The 22,596-nt window shown below is 47.1% G+C and overlaps 1 protein-coding gene across 1 annotated transcript in view; it reads right to left on the reverse strand.

Annotated features, from left to right (window-relative positions):
* Positions 1-21,749, reverse strand: part of HSD11B2 (hydroxysteroid 11-beta dehydrogenase 2) — a 70,392-nt gene extending 48,643 nt beyond the window's left edge. The window contains exon 1 of the mRNA XM_061594022.1: positions 21,437-21,749. Within this exon, the coding sequence (XP_061450006.1) occupies positions 21,437-21,692 (256 nt within the window). The 5' untranslated portion in view covers positions 21,693-21,749. The remainder of the gene's footprint in view (positions 1-21,436) is intronic.
* Positions 21,750-22,596: the final 847 nt, after the last annotated feature.

A 22,596-nucleotide genomic window follows, 5' to 3' on the forward strand; every position in this document is an offset into this window, starting at 1 on the left:
ATGTGAATTTTAACCTGTTCCTTCTGTAGCTGAAAATAAGGTCCCTCTTCCAAACAAAGCATCCTTGAGCATGAGTAGGAGGGCTGCTCTTGAAACCAGAGCATCTCTCTGGTGTGGCTTAGATTTCATTTCTAAGCATGAATGAATCATCTCTGACCCGTTTAGAAACCTACTAAACCAAGTGAATCTTCAGTTGCAAGATCAACATCCCAAGCAGCCCAGAAGAAACAGGCCTCAGTCTTCTCCCTTGGACTCGTCGTGGCTGCAGATGTGCCTGATCCATGTGGGTCATTCTTTCAGCCGGAGGGCACCACAGCCTGGGATCTCTGTTCAGTGCCAGAGCTCAGCCTGTAGCAGGCAAAAGGCCAAATATTCTTCCGGGAACTGTTTCAGCTGCAAAAGGGGGAGGGTGACGGGGGGGGGAGGGCAGGCTTTCACCAGAGCCCTTTCCTCAGCAAGCTCTTGGCCATCTGTTGGCTCCTTCTGGTGATTACTCTCCATAGCTCTTCAGCCCCTTTTTCTTCCCAGAATAAAGGCAAACAGCACTTGTCCTCATTCTGACTCGCCTTTGGATGTCGTCACGTAGCCGAGTCTCATTGCCCCAAAGCTGAATCAGAAGGCCAACTCCAACATTGGGGGAGTGGGATTTAAACAAAAAAGGGTGCCCAAGAAACACAGCTACCACCTATAGTGATTTCAGCAAAGACTTTGCCCCACTTTGCCATCCCCCCCCCTCGCCAAAAAGAATTGCTGGGAAAGGGCCTTTGGGCTTGTCCGCACTGGAGTTTAATATGGATTTGGCTGCTTGTCTTTCTCTTTTTTGGGGGGTGGCGGCATCCAGATAATGAAGTCCTCATCCAAGTGGCAGCCTACACTTCCTCTCCCCCTCCCCACATTTGATTTTCCTGATCAGCTGATAATCTAATAAGGGAAGGAAAACTGATATAAAATGGCATATTACCAGACTATAGATGCCCTGGAGCACATTGGGGGGGTCTTTTTTACATGCGTGGGTGACGTTTCACTGGGTACCATCTATTGCCACACCCTATCCCATTTTGTTTCTATCAGCCTAAAACGGCTGTTTTGCACAGAACAGTGGTATTAACAATAAAAATAAAATTGCAGGTCAGGAAGCAGAAAAGGAAAGGGGGAGGAAAGGAAACCACCACATTTTATATGAGCGGCTAAAAATCCTTGCTTGGCTTGGAGTGGCACGCTTCTCTTCTGAGTCACCTTTGCTCAACTGCTGGGTGCCCCTTCCTCAACCACAGAGGTAAACTAGGGAAGTCCAAGGGCATCAGGTTCTGGGGGGGGGGTCTCCGTCAGCTACACAAATGTCCAGACAGATTGCACACAGGTAGCTCAGCAGCTCTTGGGCTGGATGACATTGGGGGGGCAGGACTGATCTCCATCAGCTGCCCTGGGGCAGAAATGCTGCAGCTGGCAAGGGAAAGAAAGAACGAACAAGCATCTGCAGGGGACTGGGGTGCAATGATGCCCAGAGGGTTGCATTTTTGGCCAAAGTATGGCCTGAGGGCACCCTGGCATCCACTGTCACAGGTGATGGCTCAGTGTGGCAGTAGGAGAGACCCAAATGACATGCTACATGTAGGAATCATAGAGGGACCTACAAAGCCATCAAGTCCAATGCCCTGCTCAGTGCAGGAATCGACCAACTCTTGCATTTCCTGTCCATTCGTAGCTTTGAAAGATCTTTGGGGGAACTTTGCTGCTTCACTTCCTCCAGCTGCTTTGAGAGTCTGCCTCATTTGTTCTCACTGCAGTCGCCATCACAGTGACAGACAGCAGCCTGCATTTGCAGTGTGAGAAATATCCTGCTTTGCACCCACAGTGCACAATTGCAGGCGTTGACTCCAAGGGTAGAGGCAGCATTATCCATATTGGCTCCCAGCCACATTCAATTTTTATCGAGCTCCACAAAACCCTCTACAAAAACACAAAACAGAGAAGTGTGTGGAACCACGAGGGAAGCCAAATAATAATTCAATAACATCTGTCTTTCACCTCAGGTCATGGATTTGCAGCTTGGCTCCAGATACACACGTGCCCTTGGTAGGCAGCCTGTGCATCCTCTGTAGGGAATTCCCTCTAGCCACCTGCCTTTCTTGCTGAAGAGATTCATCCTGCACTCATTCACAGGGTCCACATTGCTGTCCTGTCATCCATAGGCACAATGACCTTCTGGACCACACTCATTGCCTGGTCAACTCTGCCTCTTGCTATGCTCAAAAAACCCTGATGTTGACTCAGGAAAAGCCTTCCAGGTTTCCCAAGGTGGTTTTCTTGCCCGTGCTGCTAAACTGGGGCACAGTGTTGCAGCCAGTAAAGGCATGAAACGGATTATGCAGCTGATTTCTCTGGGCCCAAGACTGCCGAAAGCTCATGAGCTGCAAAAATCGACTGATGTTTCCTGGTGCCAATGGTCACCTGCTGGGCATCCACAGCTCTTCCACACTTCGAAGATGACTCACCAAAGATACAGTGAGAACAAAAATGTCGGTGTCTAAAGTTCTGATCAAGATATTGGAGCAGGCTCAATATGTAGTGTCTGGGGCATGTACTTTTAATCTTGTATCAGCTTCTTCAGGATCAACAGGGGCATAAACTTGCTGTATGTTTATTATTTGATTCCAATGCGATATATACCTCCTTGTCAGAAATTTTACCCAGCTAGATGGTGTTTGTTCCAAGATATTTGAAGAGTTCTTTCTTGTTTTCACTATCTCTGAGAAAACTGTCCCAACTGGAAGGGATTTTTCATAGAAAACGTCATGTGAATTCTTCTTCCGCTGCCTTGTTTAGCCCATGTAATATTCTTGAGGCTGTATACCTGCCTCACACAATGGGCTCATCTACATGGTGGTTTAGTGTATGTTTGGTGCTACTCACATCTTTTAATTCGCATGGTTCACATGATGTTGCTGGCAAACAGAAGCTATCACACAGTTTTCCCTCTGTAAATACATACTAACCAAATCACGAATAATCACCCAAGATGGCAAACTAGAAAGACGCTGCTGCAGGAGCTCCCTGGAGGCCTCGTTATTCACTACTCATTATTATCTAATACTCATTATTTTGGACTCCTGCTTTACCAATTTTAACAACTTTTATATCATCACCTACCGACTGTTTCTGATCATCTTTGTTGGTTGCTTCAGGATATTTGCACCGCTCATGCTAGCGTCTTGCCTGGGAACCATTCCAAGTAAGCTATTTTCGTAAGTGACAAGTACTCCTACCTACGCTCTAGCTGCTGTCTGAGTGCCAAAGATTTTTTTCCCCATTTTCCTATGTTCTTATCACTGTTGCTTTTACTCCTACATGCTGTTAAGTCTCCCAGCTATATTGACACCGTGCAGCTGTGCAGCTGCTACATGCTTTTGACTGCTGCTATTTGGAAGTCTACTTATCCCTTTTACTTCTGTTTTGCTGTGCCAGCTCTGACGCTGCTGGATCTGTACCTCTTTTTCTATAGTCATCTTCTACAATCATTTTAAAGTTACTCAGTCATGGTACTCACAAGAACAGGCTATAGGGCATTGGGTATTACCCCAAGTGCTGGGTCCAAAACACCTGGAGGAACTGTGGATTTAAAGGGGCAAGACTCCCAAACAAAAATCACTCAGTTTTTCCCAGACCTCAAGAGTAAAATGACTGTGGGTGAGGAGCGACTTAGCTTGGATTGGTCCATTGACACTAAATGTGTCATGCAAACACCAAAAGATGAGGAAACAGCTTTCAATCTTGCGTTCGAACTTTCCCTTGCGGAAGATAAGACTCACTTGGAACTTGCTTCTCTCCTTATAAACAATGGACTGGTAAATTCATGTCCTGACCTGAGGGTAAAGCAACCTACGGAGGAAGCCTTCCCTGAGCAAAACCATGATTCCCAGGACCTCCTGGAGTCTTCTAACCTACTGGATGCAGAGGGCCTGCCAATTGAGGGATGGCTCTTCTTATTAAAGAAAGACATTGATCTCATCAAATCCTATTTGGACAAGAGTAATACCCTTCTCACAACGTTAGCAGAACTTGTAGTAAATGCTGAGGTGGGTCCGGTAAGAGGAAAACCGGGACGCCTGGGGAAGGAGTGTAAGCCTCTATCTAACAACTCAATGACAGTGAACTCTAGGAAGACGAAAAGTGCTGCTAAAAAGAAGGGAGTTCCAGAACCTAAGAAACCTCAGAATATCACTAACCGAAAACTCCCATCCTACAGGAAGATGAATTACGGCAAACTATTCAGACATTTTGAGGGGGGCAATTCCCAGAGCCCCCAGCTTCACACTCTTCCTGCGGAGAAGGGTAAGAATAAGGACAATCCTGTTTTGCAGCCGGCAAAGGTCTTATTTCCTATGTCTTCCCCATGTCTACCATCCTTAGCTGTTCCACAGAGGAATCACTCCCAGGAGACTCAAGAACACACCCCGCCAACTCACACTCTTATACAGAGCACGTGGCCCACAGTCCCTAATTGTTCTCTATTGAATTGTAAGAAACTAGTGCTCTCAAATTACCCGAAACCAAGAGGTCATTAACCGCAAGAGGAGCATAAATTACATCTCCTTAATGTCTTGAAGGGGATCCCTATGGTACTGCTTAAAGCTACAGATCTAGATCGCATAGAGTACCTGACTTCCCCAGGTCCGTATGTGCATGTTATGATCATTTTTAGGGACCAGGAGTCCGCTAAAGTACTATATTCTCACAAAGATGTGTTAACCAGCAGGGGCTTTTGTTTGTCAAGAGTGTTTGAGGAAGTAGCTCCTCCTAAGGCTTTGGGTCCCCACCTAGAGAACCGGGCTAAAAAACTGCGTAAGGAGACGCCATTTTGCCCCAGGAACTTCACAGGACAGTTACCACCAGAGAAGCTACTAGTTCCAGATCTGGAGCTGGTTGACTCTGTACATGGGAAGTTCAAACATGGGATGGCCCTAAATCAGAGCTACTTGTCCAGTAACAATAAGGACCTCCTTGAGCCAGAAAAGACTTTGCTCCTCAACTCGTATTCTGCCCTGCCAATAGAAGCGCAAGAGGAAATTTTAGCAAGGCTGGAGCTCTTGAAGTCCCGATTGGAAAACATTCGCTTGCATCAGGGCGCCCCTAGAAAGGAGGAGGGCCCTCAGCTGATGGGGAATCCTAATGCTACCCTGAAGAAATCCAGCTCGGAGGACCCACTGGGAAATAGCCAGTATTCCTACAGCGGAACCTCAGGCGTTAGCTCGTCTAAGGCCAATGCGGAAGATAACCCCCTCACAAACTCTCTGGTTTCTAGAGACTCTGGGGGGGCAGCTGAGGGTAGACCATTGATTAATAACTCTTCCACTGTACTCAACCCTCTTTTATGGACAGAGATGAGATTTTTAGAAGAAAATGAACAGGGCCTCCCGGAAGCACACACACACACCCCATAAATCACTCAAAAGTGATGCTTCCCCGGGTGTCCTCCAATGTTAGTAGTCGGAATCCGCTTCTAGATATTATTGAGCCTTTAGGAGAGGGCACTGAGGTGCTGGAGAAACCTGGGGGCATATTTAATATGTTACAGTGCAGTAAGAAATCCAGCTTGGATAAAGTTGAAAAACCTACAGATGCCAACCCACCACAAAGCCTTGTGGGCGCTAGGGAGATGGGCTCCCATAATCGTGCAGTGACTTGGGAACACCCCCCTACGTCCAATTGACATAAGTTGGCACAAAAAATAGCCCCCCTGATTATGCTCTCCTGGAACATTGCTGGGTGGACAAGTAAGTGCTCAGATCCTCTTTTTTTAGCCTATATTACTAAGCACGACATTATTCTTCTCCAGGAGACTTGGCTTATAGGTACATTAGACCTTAGTGATTTCGTGGGGTACTTGCTTGATGCAGTTCCCCAGTGATTCTGGCGGCCGCCCCAAGGGTGGCTTAGTGACACTGGTGTCAACCAAATTGGGAGGTACTTACACGAGATTATTGGATCTTGATAACATGGCCACTGCAATACTCTTAAAGTTCCGTCTAAGATCATTGGTGGTGATCAATGTGTATTTGCCACCTCTCTCTCGTAAAAGTCTAATTAGAGCCAGTTGGACTAAATTGGAAGAATACATCTCCAATTTGATGGTTGACCGCACAGAAGCTTTTATCATCCTAGCAGGTGACTTTAATGCCAGAACTGGACCAAATGAGGAATCTCTCTACTCCCATTTTCATCTACTCCAACCAAGTACTGAGAGTGATCGTCTCTTCCCTGTTAGACAGTCTAAAGACACGAGGCGTAATTTCGCTGGGCTATGTCTCCTCCAGATGGTCAAAAAATTAGATATGAGAATACTTAATGGGGGTGTAGAGGGGGATAGGTCGGGTGAATTTACTTTTATAACTATGCAAGGTGCTTCAACAATCGACTATTTTGTGGTTTCTTCTAATATGTTTGACCTGATAAATAGCTGCTGTGTGGTTAATCGTGCTGAAAGTGACCACCTTCCTTTGTCCCTCTCTCTCAACTTAGGCAATCAAATGGGTCTTGCTGCCTGTGAGCCCATGTTAAACCTGGCATCAGAACAAAGGATGTCACAAAGAGTGCTGCACTTGAGCTGGACACCTAAATTAGCAAGGGCCTTCACCAAGTTCTTCAACTCGGAGGAGGCCCTTTGCCTGTGCAACGCTCTGCTGACAGCAAATTGCCCAGAACACATCTTGGCACAATATCAGGGGATTATCTGTGCCTTAGGCCACACTGGGACCACAAATAAAGTAGGTGAACTCCCTGTTTTGCGGCCAGTTTCTAAACCGTGGTATGACAAAGAATGTGTTCTTCTGAAAAACTCCCTGCTGGCAAAGTATAAGCTCCATAGAACCCTTGACCTCCCGTCTCTGCCTTCAGATTACTTGGAGCTGAAGAGAAGCTATAAAATCCTGCTATCTGAAAAAAAGAAAAAGGCGCAGCACAAGGCCTGGCAAAGTTTAATCAAAGCTTCCAGGCTGAAAGACTCGGCCGCGTTTTGGAGACTGGTGGCCAAGGGCTGGCAACCCAACTTAAGGGCCTTGGATTCCCACATCCTGGTAGGCCTTTGGGAATCATACTTTAGTGGTATCTATGCTAGGACACATAGTCACACATGTATGCCGAGGGAGGAGTTCCATTCCCTTCTGGAATGGCCCCCAGTAACTATTTCTGAAATTACCTCCCTTATTAACACACTTAGAGCCGGAAAAGCTCCTGGGAGTGACAACATCGTGCCTGAGGCACTGAAGGAGAATATAGACTTTATGCTGTACACCGCCCTGAGAGCCTCAGGCTTTGGGCAGTATAAAAATCGAATAAAATAATAAATAATAATAATAAATAATAATAATAGACTGGTGGGCTCCAGTTCTAGCAGCCCTATTTACTGCCATTGATCAATCCGCACAAATCCCAGCTGACTGGAGGTTTGCAATTGTCGTACCTATTTTCCAAAAAGGAAATAGAGCTGACCCGGCAAATTACAGACCCATAAGCCTATTGAGCATTATTAGTATACGCCAAACACCTCCTTGAAAAATTAACCATCTGGTTGGAGGAGGAGAATATCCTAGTCACTGAACAAGTGGGGTTCAGGACAGGGAGATCGACAGTGGACCAAGGGTTAGTCCTTCAACATCTGGCAGATACTGCTACCCCAAGCAGAAAGTTATTTGCTGCGTTCATTGATTTTAAATCAGCATTCGATTCAATCCCCAGGGACAGACTCTGGTCCAAATTGGAGAGTACTAACATTGATAGAAGGCTTCTATGCTTAATTAGAAGCCTGCATGAGAACACTAGTTTAAGGGTTAGGACTGATCGCGCTGGGCATTTGTCAGCGCATGTCCCCACCTTCAATGGGGTCAAACAGGGCTGCATTCTTGCACCCACACTTTTCAACTTGTACATCAATTTGATAGTCAACTACCTAGCGCCAGTAAACTCTCATCCTCCCAAATTGGCTAATAGACCCCTGTCTATATTATTATATGCAGATGATGCTGTTCTTTTGTCCCAAACTAGTGTGGGCCTTCGACGCCTCTTGAGGGCACTCGCTTCCTACTGCAATGAGGAAAGGCTGACAATAAATTATGATAAATCTAAGGTTTTAATCTTTACCAAGAAGAAGGCCAACCACCACTGGCAAATAAATGACCATCTGATTCAGCAGGTTTCGGTGTACAGGTACCTAGGAATTACTTTCCATTCCTCTGGTTCCTGGAAACCACATATCACCAACTCCACTGTGAGCGCTCAGAGGAACATAAAGGCATTGCTGTCCTCCTTTTACAGTAAAGGGGGACAACATATTCCTTCTGCGTTACAGGTTTTCAATGCCAAGGTAATAGCACAAATGCTATATGGTGCGCAATTCTGAGCTTTCAAGGATTTTGCGCCTTTGGAAGCTACTCAAACTAAATTCCGTAGAACTATACTTGGCCTTCCTCCATGTGTACCTAATGTAGTCGTTCTTCTCTTGGAGACCCGTGTCTGGATCTATAGATTCAGTTATTGGCTCAAGATGATCTTTACCCCTTTAGGGTTGGCCCCTCTGACGTTAGAAGATTCCTTTCAGTCCAAGTGGAAGCGGTTACTATACAATAAAACTTATGCCCTTGGCTTCTTACCTGAGGTGCTTATCGAACTCGGGTTTTTCAAGGCCAAAATGGTTATTCTCCAAAGGATTAAGGATATCGAACTCCAAACAAATTTAAGTTTGGTTGCAGCATATCCCAACCCGGGTCTGAATTGTAGAGTCCTCTCTCCTGCATGCTGTTTGGCAAACTTAACTATTGCTAAATACAGGAAAGCGTTCACTTTGGCTAGGCATAACGTCCTGCCCTCTGCCTTGCTTGAGGGCAGATACAATGGAGTTCCCTACTGTGAACGGGTTTGCCCATGTGAGAATGGGGTGGTGGAGACAATAGCTCATGTTCTTCTGTATTGTTCATTTTACCGAGATCTTCGCCACATTTTTATTACTCCTATTTTACAAGCTCTTCCAGAGGACTCTGAAGCTGGTTACCTCTACTCCTTGCTAGCGGACTGTAATCCATTGGTTACCATTAAGGTAGCCAAATTCTGTGCAGCTGCTATTATCTGCAGGAAAAAGATGCCAGATATGGAGTAAATATTTTAACTCCCAATTATTTATTTTTATCTTCATGTTTTTATCTTGTGGTTTTCCCTGTAAGATGTAATCTGTATTTATAGAATCTTGGCTGGTCTGTGACCGAAATAAATTTCATTCATTCATTCATTCATTCATACTAACCCAATCCTCTGTTAATATGAAAAGGGAGGAAAAATCTTCACTCTATAGCTAGTACTTGCAGACACTTTGCTCCAATGCTTTTAGGTGGGTGTGTCAATCGTTCCCCTCTCCACATCCACTATCTCCTCCTCCATTTTATTTCCTGTAAGCTGAAAAGCAACTTCTGGCTGCTCTCCCCTGTTCTGTTAGCCTTTTTTATATTGCTGCAAACGGTGCCTTGTTTTTCTTTTCTCCCCTAACTTGTGCACCAAAGCATAACACTGCTCAAACAAAGATTTGTATTTCAGCTGTATTGTACCTGTGAAAATACAAATAATCGCACTTCCAGATTGTTGTTTTTTTTAATGAAACTAATTGGTAGAACAAACTGAACATGCTCGGTTACCAAATAACCAGAGGGAGTGGAAATGTTAGATTAGAGGGTGTGGTCTTTAGGAAACTGTGTGATTGATCCTTCCCCTCAATGTGAATAGATAACAGCATGTTTGCAGCTGGCATTGAACTCTTACTGTGGTTGGTGCAAATAGAAAATGGAGATGAAAACAGCACATTTAGTACGAAGTAATGCTCCCATGTGGATAAGCTCAATGTCAAGTCTCTTGGCTGGATAGCCTCTTGAGGTAGGGTAGGTAAATAGCATCCACATAATCCTGGAATGTATGTGTACCTCTGGCCTGGAACATGTGAACAACTGCTGCTCCGTCCAGGAGAACTACATTGACTGGAGCAATGCAGAGACAGCTGCTTGCTCAGTTGCAGTAAGAAGGCAGTTTTATCAGGTCAGATTTTGAGGAGTGACTGAAAGCAATGGTGGGCATGGCTGGCTCTCATGCATTAACAATTCTTCAAGATCACCACATCTTGTCTGGCATGCTTTGCACAATCTACTGAAGAGAGAGCAATCACTTCTAAGTCCTACAAGTTTCTTATAGACAAATTCATGGAGGACAGGGCTATCAATGGCTACTAGCCATGATGGGTGTGCTCTGCCACCCTAGTCAGAGGCAGCATGCTTCTGAAAACCAGTTGCCGGAAGCCTCAGGAGGGGAGAGTGTTCTTGCACTCGGGTCCTGCTTGCGGGCTTCCCCCAGGCACCTGGTTGGCCACTGTGAGAACAGGATGCTGGACTAGATGGGCCACTGGCCTGATCCAGCAGGCTCTTCTTATGTTCTTAAGTTTGGTACTGCTTTACTCTTCGTAGATTTCTTCTGCTTGCTGAATGTGGGGAACTGATTCAAACTGACGGTTTCCATCACACCCTTAGAAGACTCTTGCAGCCTTTTCTTCCCAAACTTGGCATATTGCTGTTTCCCAGCCACCTCAGCTCTTTGGACTATCTTAACAGCAATCTCTGTCACCTGTTTTGTGAATATGTTGTACAGATCAGTGCTCTCTTTCAAAAATGGATTTCCTTGGCTGTCCAGAAAAGACTCAAAAGATTTTACGTCTTTTCTGAATCGATCCTGGGCTGATTTCTTGTCCTCATGATGTTCATCTGCCACAGGATCTGGCTCAGCTGACACAGATTCAAACTTCTGAACTATGGCACACAATTCTAGGCTGGTTAGGATCCATTTTTCAAATGATTTAGAATTCTCAATGAGACCAACTATGCCTTCATTTCCTTTTATGAGAGCATTAACCTGTTCATGGGCTTGATCTAAAGCAATTCAAAAGAATGGTCTTCCAGGTTTCCTTGCTACAAATGCACCTGAACTAAATTGAGCTGAAATATCAGGATGCCCTTCCAGATTACCCATATTCCTAATGCGAATTAAGAGCCAGTGCACATAGTGGGTATGAGCTAGAGCAAAGAACAATGGCAGCAATCTGCTTATCCCCTTTAAGTATTTTTTTTAAATTTGCTTGTCAAATGACATGAATGAACTGCAGAACTATAAGTTCCATCTGCATCACTAAGCTCCCGAACTGATGCTGAGGACAGATGTAGCCTGGCACTTTGTGGCCAGCTGCATGAAAGTGGGAGGGGGGCAGGGTCCTCAGTGCTCCTGCCTGAGCCTGTCTAGGGGCTTCTCCCCTGCCCCCTCCTGCACGTTTCTTCACCCCATTCTTCAAGGTGACATGGATCATCACAATCTTCTCTGTATGCTTCATATGCCTTATTTTTCAGGGAATACAGAGCAGAGACTGTAACATGATGAGCATATTTTGTGTGTGATCTGCGATGCTTTTATCATAGCCTCTGCCTTGCCCAGTGTTGTGACATCAGCTTGAACAAGAGCCAGTGGCCAGTTGCGGTAAGGCCAGCCATTTCCGTTTGTAGTCCACCAAGCATCATAACCAAATGATCTTCACCATGTGTCTCTGGTCTCAGAAATTGTTGCCTATTTGCTGATTGCATAAAGAGGCTGATCAAGAGTGATAACTGGCACTTGCTTGGGATTCAGATGAGTGACTGCACACTCCACCACGTTCACCACATTGTATGAAATATCATTGCCACAGAGTGGGATGGCTCTGAGAAGATAGGCATCATGGCTATCTTGGTGAGCAGTCGCTGATGCGATGGACTCTGTGATGAATGGTGTGCAGTCCAGGGGTGGCATTCATTGGCACCTCTCACAACACCCTCAAGCCACTCCTGCTTCTTGGTCAATGGTATTTTCAGGCTTGGGGCCACACCACACAGTATTTTATGATGCCCACCCCCAGGAGGGTGGTGGAGTGGCACTGCTTCTAAAACCATTCAGGGAGGTCTAAAGGTCAACCATACCAAACAGCTTGCTTTTTCACAAAGTGCAAGGTTCCTTCCCTTAACCCCCACGGTATTGGATCATCTGCCAGCTGGCGTTATTATCATAAAAAGGCAGAGGGTCTTTCAGGACCATGGAGGATATAAAGCCTTCTAGAACTCAGCATGGAAATTGCAAAGAGCAAGTAACTTGAAGGGTTTTTGCTTATCTTCAGGCCTAGCTATACCGCAGACTTTCAGATTAGTTTCATAACCATTTCTGTCCCGGCCCAAGAAATGCTGCTAGGAATTGTTTTGAAGAAGGCTCACCTCTAACAGAAATCTCAGCACCCTCCCCAAATGACCATTCCCAAGAGGCTTTGGATGAACCCAAGAAAGTTAAATTGGTATAAACGTAGGCTATGTGTGTGGGGTAGACCTTGATGGATCTTCTGACATGTAGATGGGCCGGGCCTGCAAAGGCAGCAACAACCAGCTCTCCATCCCCTCCTTCGGCAATCTCCACCTTTCTGCCAGCTTCTTCTTACCTAGACAACTAGTTGTTGGTCACTCTGGATACAGAACCCCCTGGACTAGACAGCAAAGAGACCAGGCCGTGGTGTTTTGTAGCAGGATGCATGGCAAGGGGGTGCCTTCCTCTCTCCCCATAGGCAGCCAACCCCCTTGCCCATTTCCCCTTTGCTTCTGTACTGGATTCAACTCAGCTATGCTGCTGCTCCCCCAGCCATCACCCCACCAACGTTTCACAATACTTCTCCAACTCTGGACTTCCCAGGCACCCTGGCGGTGTTTCCCCACAGGCTCCCAACTCCCATCTGGTCTGAAAAGCAGTCTCTGCTGGTTCAGCTCTTGGTACTTATGGACACAGAGAGTGGCTGAAAGTGGGAAACGTGATCAAAACCATAATTTAAAATACACACAGAGACACTTCATAATTAAAACGGAGGATTCAAGTGGCCAGTGAGTTCTGTGGCCCAGAGTAACATCCCTGTAATCCTCCAAGGGCAGTTCTGAAGGAGCAGACCAAAGACATCCCAGTCAACTCTAATTTGCTGGTATGAGATTGAATCTCACCCGGAAATGGTGGAAGTTTGGGAGTGTCTTCAGATTCACACTTCTGGATTGATCTTCCCTGAAACTGAGACACCTGCTCACCCTCATCAAAACGCTTGGCCCTGACACCTTTATTGGCTCCAACATGCATGAATTTGTCAGTTTTATCTTCAGTTCCAAATGGAACTTCTGAATTATTGGGCTGTTTGTCTGCTGTAGTGGCTTGTCTAGGGATACGTCTCAGAATGTACAGCAAGCGGCTGATGGACGTGGTGTCTGCCCTGCATCCAGGTGGACCTGATTAGAGCTCCACTTCCAGATTTTGTCCTGGGACATGTGAGGCCTTGTTCAAGCAGAAAGCAGGTTAACATGCAGAAAATGAAACATCCCCCCCCCCAGGTTTCACAGGCCACTGGCCAGAGGGGTGTCACCTTTCTAAACCCCAATAGCAATCAGTTGGACCCAGATCCTGGGAGCCCCTCCCCCACTGAGCCACTCCAAAGTCACGTTGTTGGGTGTAACTTCAGTCTTCAATCTGGCTGCTGCTCCCTTCAATTTAAACAAAGCAATCTCTAGCACAATATTATATTCTAAATTATGGTGGAGCTGCAAACTGTATCTGATGACCTCCTTTGAAAAATGCTAAAAGTTGTAGAACAGGGAACACCAACCTTTTGGGACCTTGGAGGGCATATTTCAAATTTTGAGAGAGTCCTGGGGGCATCAGTCACAAAGTGACTGTCACAGGGGTACGGCATAACACAAAATTAGAGTAGTCATGATGAAGCTTTTCCCATAATTGTATTTCCATACTAGAAATGGTTTGACCTGCTGAATTTCTGCTGGCCATACAGCTGTCAAAGGCATAACAATCCTGTTTTTCCCCAGTGCCTAGGCTGCCATCCTGTACCCACTTCTTTGAACGTAAGCCCCATTAAACACAAAGAGACATGTATACTGTTGTACTGCAAGTTAACTGTAAAGTGAATTCTTAATGAGCCCCTGGTCTTTAGCTCCTGCAAAGCAAGAGACATGCGTAGGCCTCTTTGCAACGTTTTCGCATTTGCCTTTTTGGAAGAGGGGGATTCTTTAACACTCATCCTCATTATCGTGCAGCAGTATTTGCAGAAAATAATGTCTAGGCATTACCCTCATCTCAGGCCAACTCAGCTCAGGAAAGGTGCATCCTAGTTGCTAAGGAAAAAGGAAAGGCAAACTATGGAGACCCCAAGGACTAGGGAAAACAGACAGAAGCAGGGAAAATGCAATAAAGGAGGGGAAAACAGCAGCTGTTTAGGATCCCCAGAATTCCTATTGCCTGGTGTCCAAACAACTCACTTATCAATCATAGCTCTGACTTGACTCATTGGCCCAGGCTGGCCCATTTCACAGGAAGCGTTTTTCCTGCACATTCTGCTTCTTAACTTGTTTTCTAGGAAGGCTGCAGCCTTACTTTTTTTTCCTTAATGAAAGCTCAGTTTGGAGGCACCTCTGAAGGCCTCTGTGGGCGCCATGGGGTCTGTGGGCCATAATGGGTTGCTCAGCCCTCTTGTAGAATAACCAGACATACAATATGCTGGAAAACATATTATCTTGAAAGGCAATCTTCAGCTTTTTCTTCTAAATGTTTATCCCATAAGGCTTAGTTCGAAAAGCAAATTTAGTTTTAGTAGTGAGACTTCGGTCCAAGTCTCTTGCACAGCCAATTCCTTCTGTGTGCTCATATCCTCCCATCCCAAGACCAGCCTTGCCACTCTGCTGGTACCATCATTTCACAGGAAGAAGCATGGCCATTGCCTACGAAGAGCATCACTTCACTGAGTGGGGGGTGGAGGAGGGTTTGTAGTCTGAGTATGTCCACTTTCTCTGTCCGGCAAATTCAGATATTGATGGAGCTTGACTCTCTAGACAATGGATTATGCAGTGGAACAATGTCCTGTAGACAACAGCGCCCAAAATACAGCCATGTCTAGCCACACTCATTGGGCACACGCTCACTAAAAGGAACAGAGATATGGATACCAGATCTAGCCCAGACTAGACCCCAGGGCAGTTCCAGATGCCAAGCCGGCCTCCATGCAACATGACTTACTTGGTTTATTTATGTTTTAAATTATTTATATGCCACTGTTTCAACTAAGTGAAAAAACAGACAAATAAGGATCAGAAAGGCTCCTGTAGCACAGGAATATTCTACTAAAGGACAGATCTAGAACAGAAAATGACAGAGCACCACTTGTCACTTAAGAGTTCCCAGCTAAAACCGGACTTCCCAGGAGGATCCCTCCGCCTGTGCAGCGTCTGAGACGGGCTCCCGTCTTGGATGAAACTTTTTCAGTTTTAAATCCAGTCAGAAGGGTTTTTTTTGACTGGGGATAATTTCTTCCGGATAAGGAAGAAACGTGAGATTTCCCACACAGCTTTGTTGTGATTGTTGGAGACTAGAATTCGTCAGAATTGTCTGTGAAAGAAGGTCTTCCAGCAGCTCGGACGGAGCTAGGATTTCTAGCTAGCTCAGCTGAATAAGTGAGCCATTTTTTTTCTTCAAAGAAAAACGGATTAACAGGCAAGCATTCTCCTGTCTACACTCATTATTTTGTTATCTATACAGCTAAAGAGATTTGTCAAAGAACCAGCAATTAAGAAAACCTGTGTGAGTCAAAACCTTCTCTTTTACTCACGGAACTAAGGGGGAAGAAAATAAAAATAGCCTATCTTTTTTTTTATTGCAAAAAGCTGACATGGAAATTAGCATTATAAAGATTACAACGGATGAGGGGTTTCTGATTGGAAGAGAAAAAAAATCTTTTTGATTTATAAGACTTTTGTGTAATATATGTCTGGGACTATTTTTTCTGGTCTACTTTTTTTTTTTTGACGAATCTGCTCACTCTTTCTGCTACTAGTTATTTGGATGCTGTGAACTAAAGCTGTTTTTGCACTTCTGGGCATATAAGAGATAAGGAAATCCGTGCTGTCTAGAGTGTGACATCAGTTGGTTTGAAAGATTAACTCCTTCGTAACTGGATAAAGAAATAAACTGCTCTTTGCTTGGGACATTGAAAATTGAAGGAGTTTTGTTCCTTTGGTTTTAAGAATGACAATTAAGAAGATCATGGATGTACAAGAAGGGACTTTATCTTTAGATATGTTTCAGAAAATAATGAATGGGATTAAGTCAATAAAACAAGAACTGAGAAATAATAGACAAGCGTTGAGAATTGAATTTGATGAAATGAGACAGGAGCTGAAAGAAATTCAGGATTCTATGAGAAAGGAGAATAAAGATAGATCTGGAAAACCAAAAAAGGATGAAAGAAAAATTAAAGGCAAGGTTCAAACTATGGAGATTGGATTAAATATGGACTTGGAAAAAGATTTGGATTTCCTGGCTGTGATGGATCCTGGAGACAAATATTACGGTTTGGAACTCAGCGCTGTCCCTGAAGGAATTAATGAAGAGATTGGAGATAAAGATATTATCGGTTCGAAAAAAATACTGGACTGGAAGGATTTGATGGAACTTGAAATGGAGAAAGTTAACAGAATTAATCCCTGTTTTGTGTCAATGGAAAAATCTTCAAGAGATGTGCTAGTGTATTCTGTAAAAAAGAGGAACAGAGATGCGGCTTTGCAACAATACTTCAGTGATACGTTCGGAATTGATGGCAAGGAAATATCTGTGATGGAGGAAATTCCTATCAGACTCTTATTATATGACTGTGACAGCAAGATTATTGGGTGCGTAAAGATGGAAGATGGAACCAACACGGATAATGGAAGAAGAGCGATTTGAAATTACTGGAGTTAGTAGACTTGATGAGTTGGATTAATTGACATGTTTATCTAGAAAAAAATTGATGGACATATATCTCAAGGATTGGAAACTTCTCTTTGACTTTTTGTGGAAGAATAAAATGATATGATGTTAATGAGATTTGATACCAACTAAGATAACCGCTGGAGGAAGGTGATTTTATAATCTATTAAGAGACAGGCTTGTTATATATTATAGACTTATAGCTGAACTACGACAAATTGGAAGTCAATATTTTAATATTTTTTTCTTTTTTTATTGTATTAGTTATTGATTTGTGTTTTTTCTTTTTGTATTGTTTTGGTTTTGAAAATTTGAATAAAAATTAATTGGGGGGGAAAAAAAGAGTTCCCAGCTAAAACCAGAGCCCTTGCTGGACCATGGCATCTTCCCTCTCACACGTCTTGGGAGGCAGGATTGTACTCTCCCCCTGGCCAACCTAAAACACCTTCTCACCAACAACAACAAACAGAGGAAGGCCAGCTATTATACCATGGCCGAGGACTCTGGCAACACTAAAATTGGATCTAATAATATCACCCACAGCATCAGGGCTTCTTCATCCGCTCACCTTCCAAGGTGATATTCTGCTAGTAAGGCCCTCTGCATTCTACAAAGGACAAACAGAAATGGCAATATTCAAAAGGTGGGGAGGACATTTCAATCTACCAGCAAGATCCTCTGTAAGTGACCTTGAAGTGGCCATTCTAGAACAAAGGAACTTCAAAAGGAGACCACCACGTGAAGCCATTGAATAACAATACATAAAGAAGTTCAGTGCTATTGCTTGTGGACCAAATTGGGACAATGGATTTTTATCACACAGGTATATGTGTTAATTGGCTTACCAATGCCAGGATGACTGTGTTATCAACACAATTATTGATTGATTGATTGATTGCACTTGTATACCGCCCCATAGCCGAAGCGCTCTGGGCAGTTTACAGCAATCAAAAACATTAAAACAAATATACAATTTAAAACACATATTTTAAAAACAATTTAAAACACAATTTTAAAATTTAAAACAATATAAAAACAATTTAAAACACATACTAAAACGCCTGGGAGAAGAGGAAAGTCTTGACCTGGCGCCGAAAAGATAACAGTGTCGGCGCCAGGCACACCTCGTCAGCGAATTCATTCCATAATTTGGGGGCCACCACTGAGAAGGCCCTATCCCTTGTTGCCACCCTCCGAGCTTCCCTTGGAGTAGGCACCCGGAGGCCTTTGATCTTGAACGTAGTGTACGGGTGGGTTCGTATCGGGAGAGGCGTTCCATCAGGTATTGTGGTCCCAAGCTGTGTAAGGCTTTATAGGTTAAAACCAGCACCTTGAATCGAGCTCGGAAACATACAGACAGCCAATGCAAACAGGCCAGAATCGGTTTTATAGGTTCGGATGGTCTGGTCCCTGTTACCAACCTGACCACTGCATTTTGCACAAGCTGCAGTTTCCGAACCGTCTTCAAAGGCAGCCCCACGTAGAGTGCATTGCAGTAATCTAATTTGGAGGTTACCAGAGCATGGACAACTGAAGCCAGGTTATCTCTGTCCAGATAGGGATGTAGTTGGGCCACCAACCAAAGTTGGTAGAAGGCACTACGTGCCACCGAGGCTACCTGAGCCTCAAGTGACAGAGATGGTTCTAGGAGAACCCCCAGGGTACGAACCTGCTCCTTCAGGGGGAGTGCAACCCCATCCAGGACAGGTTGGACATCCACCATCCGGTCAGAAGAACCACTCACTAGCAGCATCTCAGTCTTGTCTGGATTGAGCCTCAGTTTATTAGCCCTCATCCAGTCCATTGTCGCAGCCAGGCACCGGTTCAGCACATCGACAGCCTCACCTGAAGAAGATGAAAAGGAGAAATAGAGCTGCGTGTCATCAGCATACTGATGGCAACGCACTCCAAAGCTCCGGATGACCGCACCCAACGGTTTCATGTAGATGTTGAACAGCATGGGGGCCAGAACTGACCACTGCGGAAACCCATACTGGAGAGTCCATGGAGCTGACCAATGTTCCCCAGGCACCACCTTCTGGAGCCGACCCGCCAAGTAGGAGCGGAACCACTGCCATGCAATCCATCCCACTCCCAACTCAGCCAGTCTTCCCAGAAGGATACCATGGTCGATGGTATCGAAAGCCGATGAGAGATCAAGGAGAATCAACAGAGTCACACTCCCCGTCTCTCTCCCAACAAAGGTCATCATACAGGGTGACCAAGGCTGTTTCTGTGCCAAAACCAGGCCTGAAACCCGACTGAAATGGATCCAGATAATCTGTCTCATCCGAGAGTGTCTGGAGCTGGCCTTGCTTTTTGCTTTTCTGTGAATGCTAATAACATCATTATCATAATCTGTACTTTTCTGCCTTTCATTTCCTTCTGACTTCACTGGCTATAATCCCCATCTCCCACCATCATACACACTTACATACACACCCCTGTAACTCAGGATAACAATTCATGCATCTGACAAAGTGGGAGTGTAGTCCCCACAAGCTTATGCCATAACAAAGGTGCCACAAGACTGTTCAACCAGCATGGCCCCTTTCCTGGTTTCTTTTCTCTGGAGGGCGCTGGTGTAGCAGGTAAGCTGCACTGCTGCTCAGGTGCCTCAGTTAGAGAAGCTCAAAAGCAGAATTTGCAGCAACATTATGCCCATCCCTTGGGGCTGTAGCCCCAGATGCTGGTGTTCAGAGGGGTAGACTGTCTCTCAACTTGGACTGTCCATTGAACCGCCAGGGTACTGCTAGATCCATCCCCTGTAAAAGGAGGGCAGCTCTATGTCACCCACCAGGAACTTGGCCACTGGCTGATTTCTTTTGATTGCCATTGTCAGCAGCACTGAACGTAATTTGTAAATGGATCGTCACATTTTCCACATTTTCCTTCTGGCGATTGTGGTTTCAAATTACTTTGAAGATTATCTCTAGAACTATGTTTAAATGTGACGGCCAACAGCCCCTTGGCTGATCTAGCTCAGTCGTGTCTGCACTGACTGGCAGCAAATCTCAAGGGGCCTAGCAGAAAAACCAGGCAGAACCAGCCCTACCTGAAGATGCCATTGGAAATTCTAACTGGAGCACTGAGTGTGTAGTGTAGTGCTTAGACTGAGTGTTCGACTAGGACCTGGGAGGGCAGGGTTCACATACCCACTCAGCCATGAAGCACACTGAGTGACCTTTCCGCCAAGCCTGCCTCACAGGGCTGTTGAGAGGCTAAAATGGGGAGGGAGGAGACTCTGGAGCACCTTGGGGGAAAGAAAGGTGGGCTACCCCTGTCATAATAAATAAACACGGAGCCTCCGAAGCACCGAGCGCCCCCCCCCAGACCCAGGTCCTTCGTCAATCACACCAGCCTCACACCTGCCCGTCAAGCGCCCTGGCGAGCCTCCCCGATCTCCCTCCCTGTCCCCACAGCAGGCCCGGCCAGCTCTCTCCACGCGTTGCAAAGCGCCTCCTCGGCAGGCCGCGGGTGCCGCTCGCGCCGCTCGCCCTGCACAGCCGCCTCCGCCGCCCGCCTCTGCCGAAGACGCGGGGCTTCTCCTCGCTGCCCTGCCTCCATCTCAGCAGCAGAAGAGTAAAGTCCCTCCCTGCCGCAGGGCTTCCTGCGCCTGTGGCTGGGATGCAAGTTATGCCAGCCTTCACCAGACGGTTCGGATCGCGGCCTCGGACAAATGTGGGCCGGGCCGGGCCGCGGAGCTGACCTCTGCCCCCCCTCCAGGTCACTGGCAGGTCGCAGAGCGCCCAAGGCTTCGTGGCTCACACCTGCTGGCCTCGCCATGAATTCCCGAAAGTTGCCGGGGGAAGAATGCTGTCTGCGCCCGCGCGGTCCGTCGGAGGCAAAAGACCCTCCGCAAGCAAGCAAGAAGGAAACCGAACAAGTGGCCTCCGTCTCCCGGATGCCCTGCCTGGGAGCGCGCGGGGGTCGGGGGGCTGTTCACAACTCCAGCCCCTGGCGAGCCGGCCTGCTGCCTTTCTCTGCTATGCCGCCCAGGCAATGTTTTGCCGCCCCTCCCAAGCGCGCCTGATGCTCTGGCAGCTCCTAATGGCCTGTGTGTCAGAGCTCCCTGCTTGTGGGGCACAAACTCGGAAGCACCCCGACATACCAAGAGGGGACACCTCTCTGACTTGTCCTTCCCTGTGGAACTGTGGGCAAGTGTTCCGTCCGAGTGTGGCCAGAGTTGCCGGGGTCCCCGAGGGCTGGCTAAACGTGGCACGGGGCTCGTTCTCTGTGGGCCTCCCCCATCGGATATGCCCCTTAGAAGGCAGGCAGAAGCAGAGGGCAGGGGACTTGCCAAAAAGGGCTTGAAGGGCTCGTGCAAATAAGCCAAGCCCCACGCCGCATGTGGCCCAAGGCCAGCCCCTTCCCTCTGGGTCGCCAGTCCTGCCGTTGACGGGACCCAGCGACTGAGGCTGCGAGCCCAGAGCCCTGTCTGAGGGAGGTCTCCTCCTGCTCCGCTGACCGACAAGCTGGAGGGGCCTCCTGGCACCCTCCTCTGCCGTCCTCTCCCCGACGGCTCTCCAGGAAGCCTGCCAGGATGCGCCAGACTCACCTGTGACGAAGACGGCTCTCCCCGAGGCAGGCATCCTCTTCCTCTGGGTGGCCCCTGCCAAGACCAGCCAGCAGGCGGTGCCGGTGAGGGCCGTGCCCAGGGGCAGGGGCAGGACGGTGTGGCTGAAACCCTGCAGCAGGACCAGGAGCCCCACACGGAGCAGCAGGCGGGGAGTCAGCAAGAGGTCACAGCACAGGAGCTGCACCACCAGGCTGCAGCAGAAGAGCAGCCACACCAAGGAGCAGCCCAGCTCCATCGCCGGCAGGCAGGCAGGCGAGGTGGGACTGCCCGTCAAGAGTGCCCAGGGCGTGCTTCTGCAGGACTGGGAGACAGGAAGCTGCACAAGATTTATAAAGAGCAGCAGCAGCAGCAGCAGGAGGAGGAGGAGGAGGCCGGGGGGGGGGGGAGGAGGAGCCTGCCCCTGCCCTGCCAATGGGAGAGGTCGAAGGCTCCCTCTGGTTCTCTTGGAGGGAGGCCGGCCGGCCGGCCCAAAATGGCAGGTTGTTGCCCAGGGCCAGAGAGCCTCTGAGGAGCCAGGTTGGTGGGAGCCGGCTTCCAATGGCTCCTGCACTTCCCCATCCCTCCTTCCTCCAGCTGCAGCCCTTTGCCCTGGGTCAGCCTCCACTGCCTGCTTGCTTGCCGGGAGAAGGGGGCAAATGCCAGAGGCCAGGCACGGCCGGCCAGCCCCTCTCGCTCCCAGAAAGGCCGCCTGCCCTGAGCCATGAGGGGAGCAAGCCACAAAGTGGGCCCTTAGGAGCTCTCCAGGGCAGGCCAAGGCCTTCCAGGGCCCTCAGGAGCTCTCGAGTGCAAACAGAAGGAACTCAAGCTGGGTGGGAGCCATCTGCATGCTGGGAGCACCCATGCCCAGGACTTTACTGGAGGCAAAGGGGCAGACTCGAAGGGGTGTGGGGCAGGAGTTGGAGGCTTGAGGGCCCCATATTAACCTGGCACACCTCTGGCTGTGTCTGCTGCCCAGTGAGAAAGGATGTTTCCTCCTTTACGTTTTAAATCACTTACATGCCACTGTTCATAAAATATATCACAGCAGTTTACAGAAGTAAAATATGACAATGAAATCATTAGAGCACATCAGAACAAAATGCGAGAGCCACAAAACATGGGTTATAACTCCAGTTTTCAAAGACCAGCTGGAATAAAGG

The sequence above is a fragment of the Rhineura floridana genome, chromosome 13 (genome assembly GCF_030035675.1).
Source record: "Rhineura floridana isolate rRhiFlo1 chromosome 13, rRhiFlo1.hap2, whole genome shotgun sequence".
Lineage (NCBI taxonomy): Eukaryota > Metazoa > Chordata > Lepidosauria > Squamata > Rhineuridae > Rhineura > Rhineura floridana.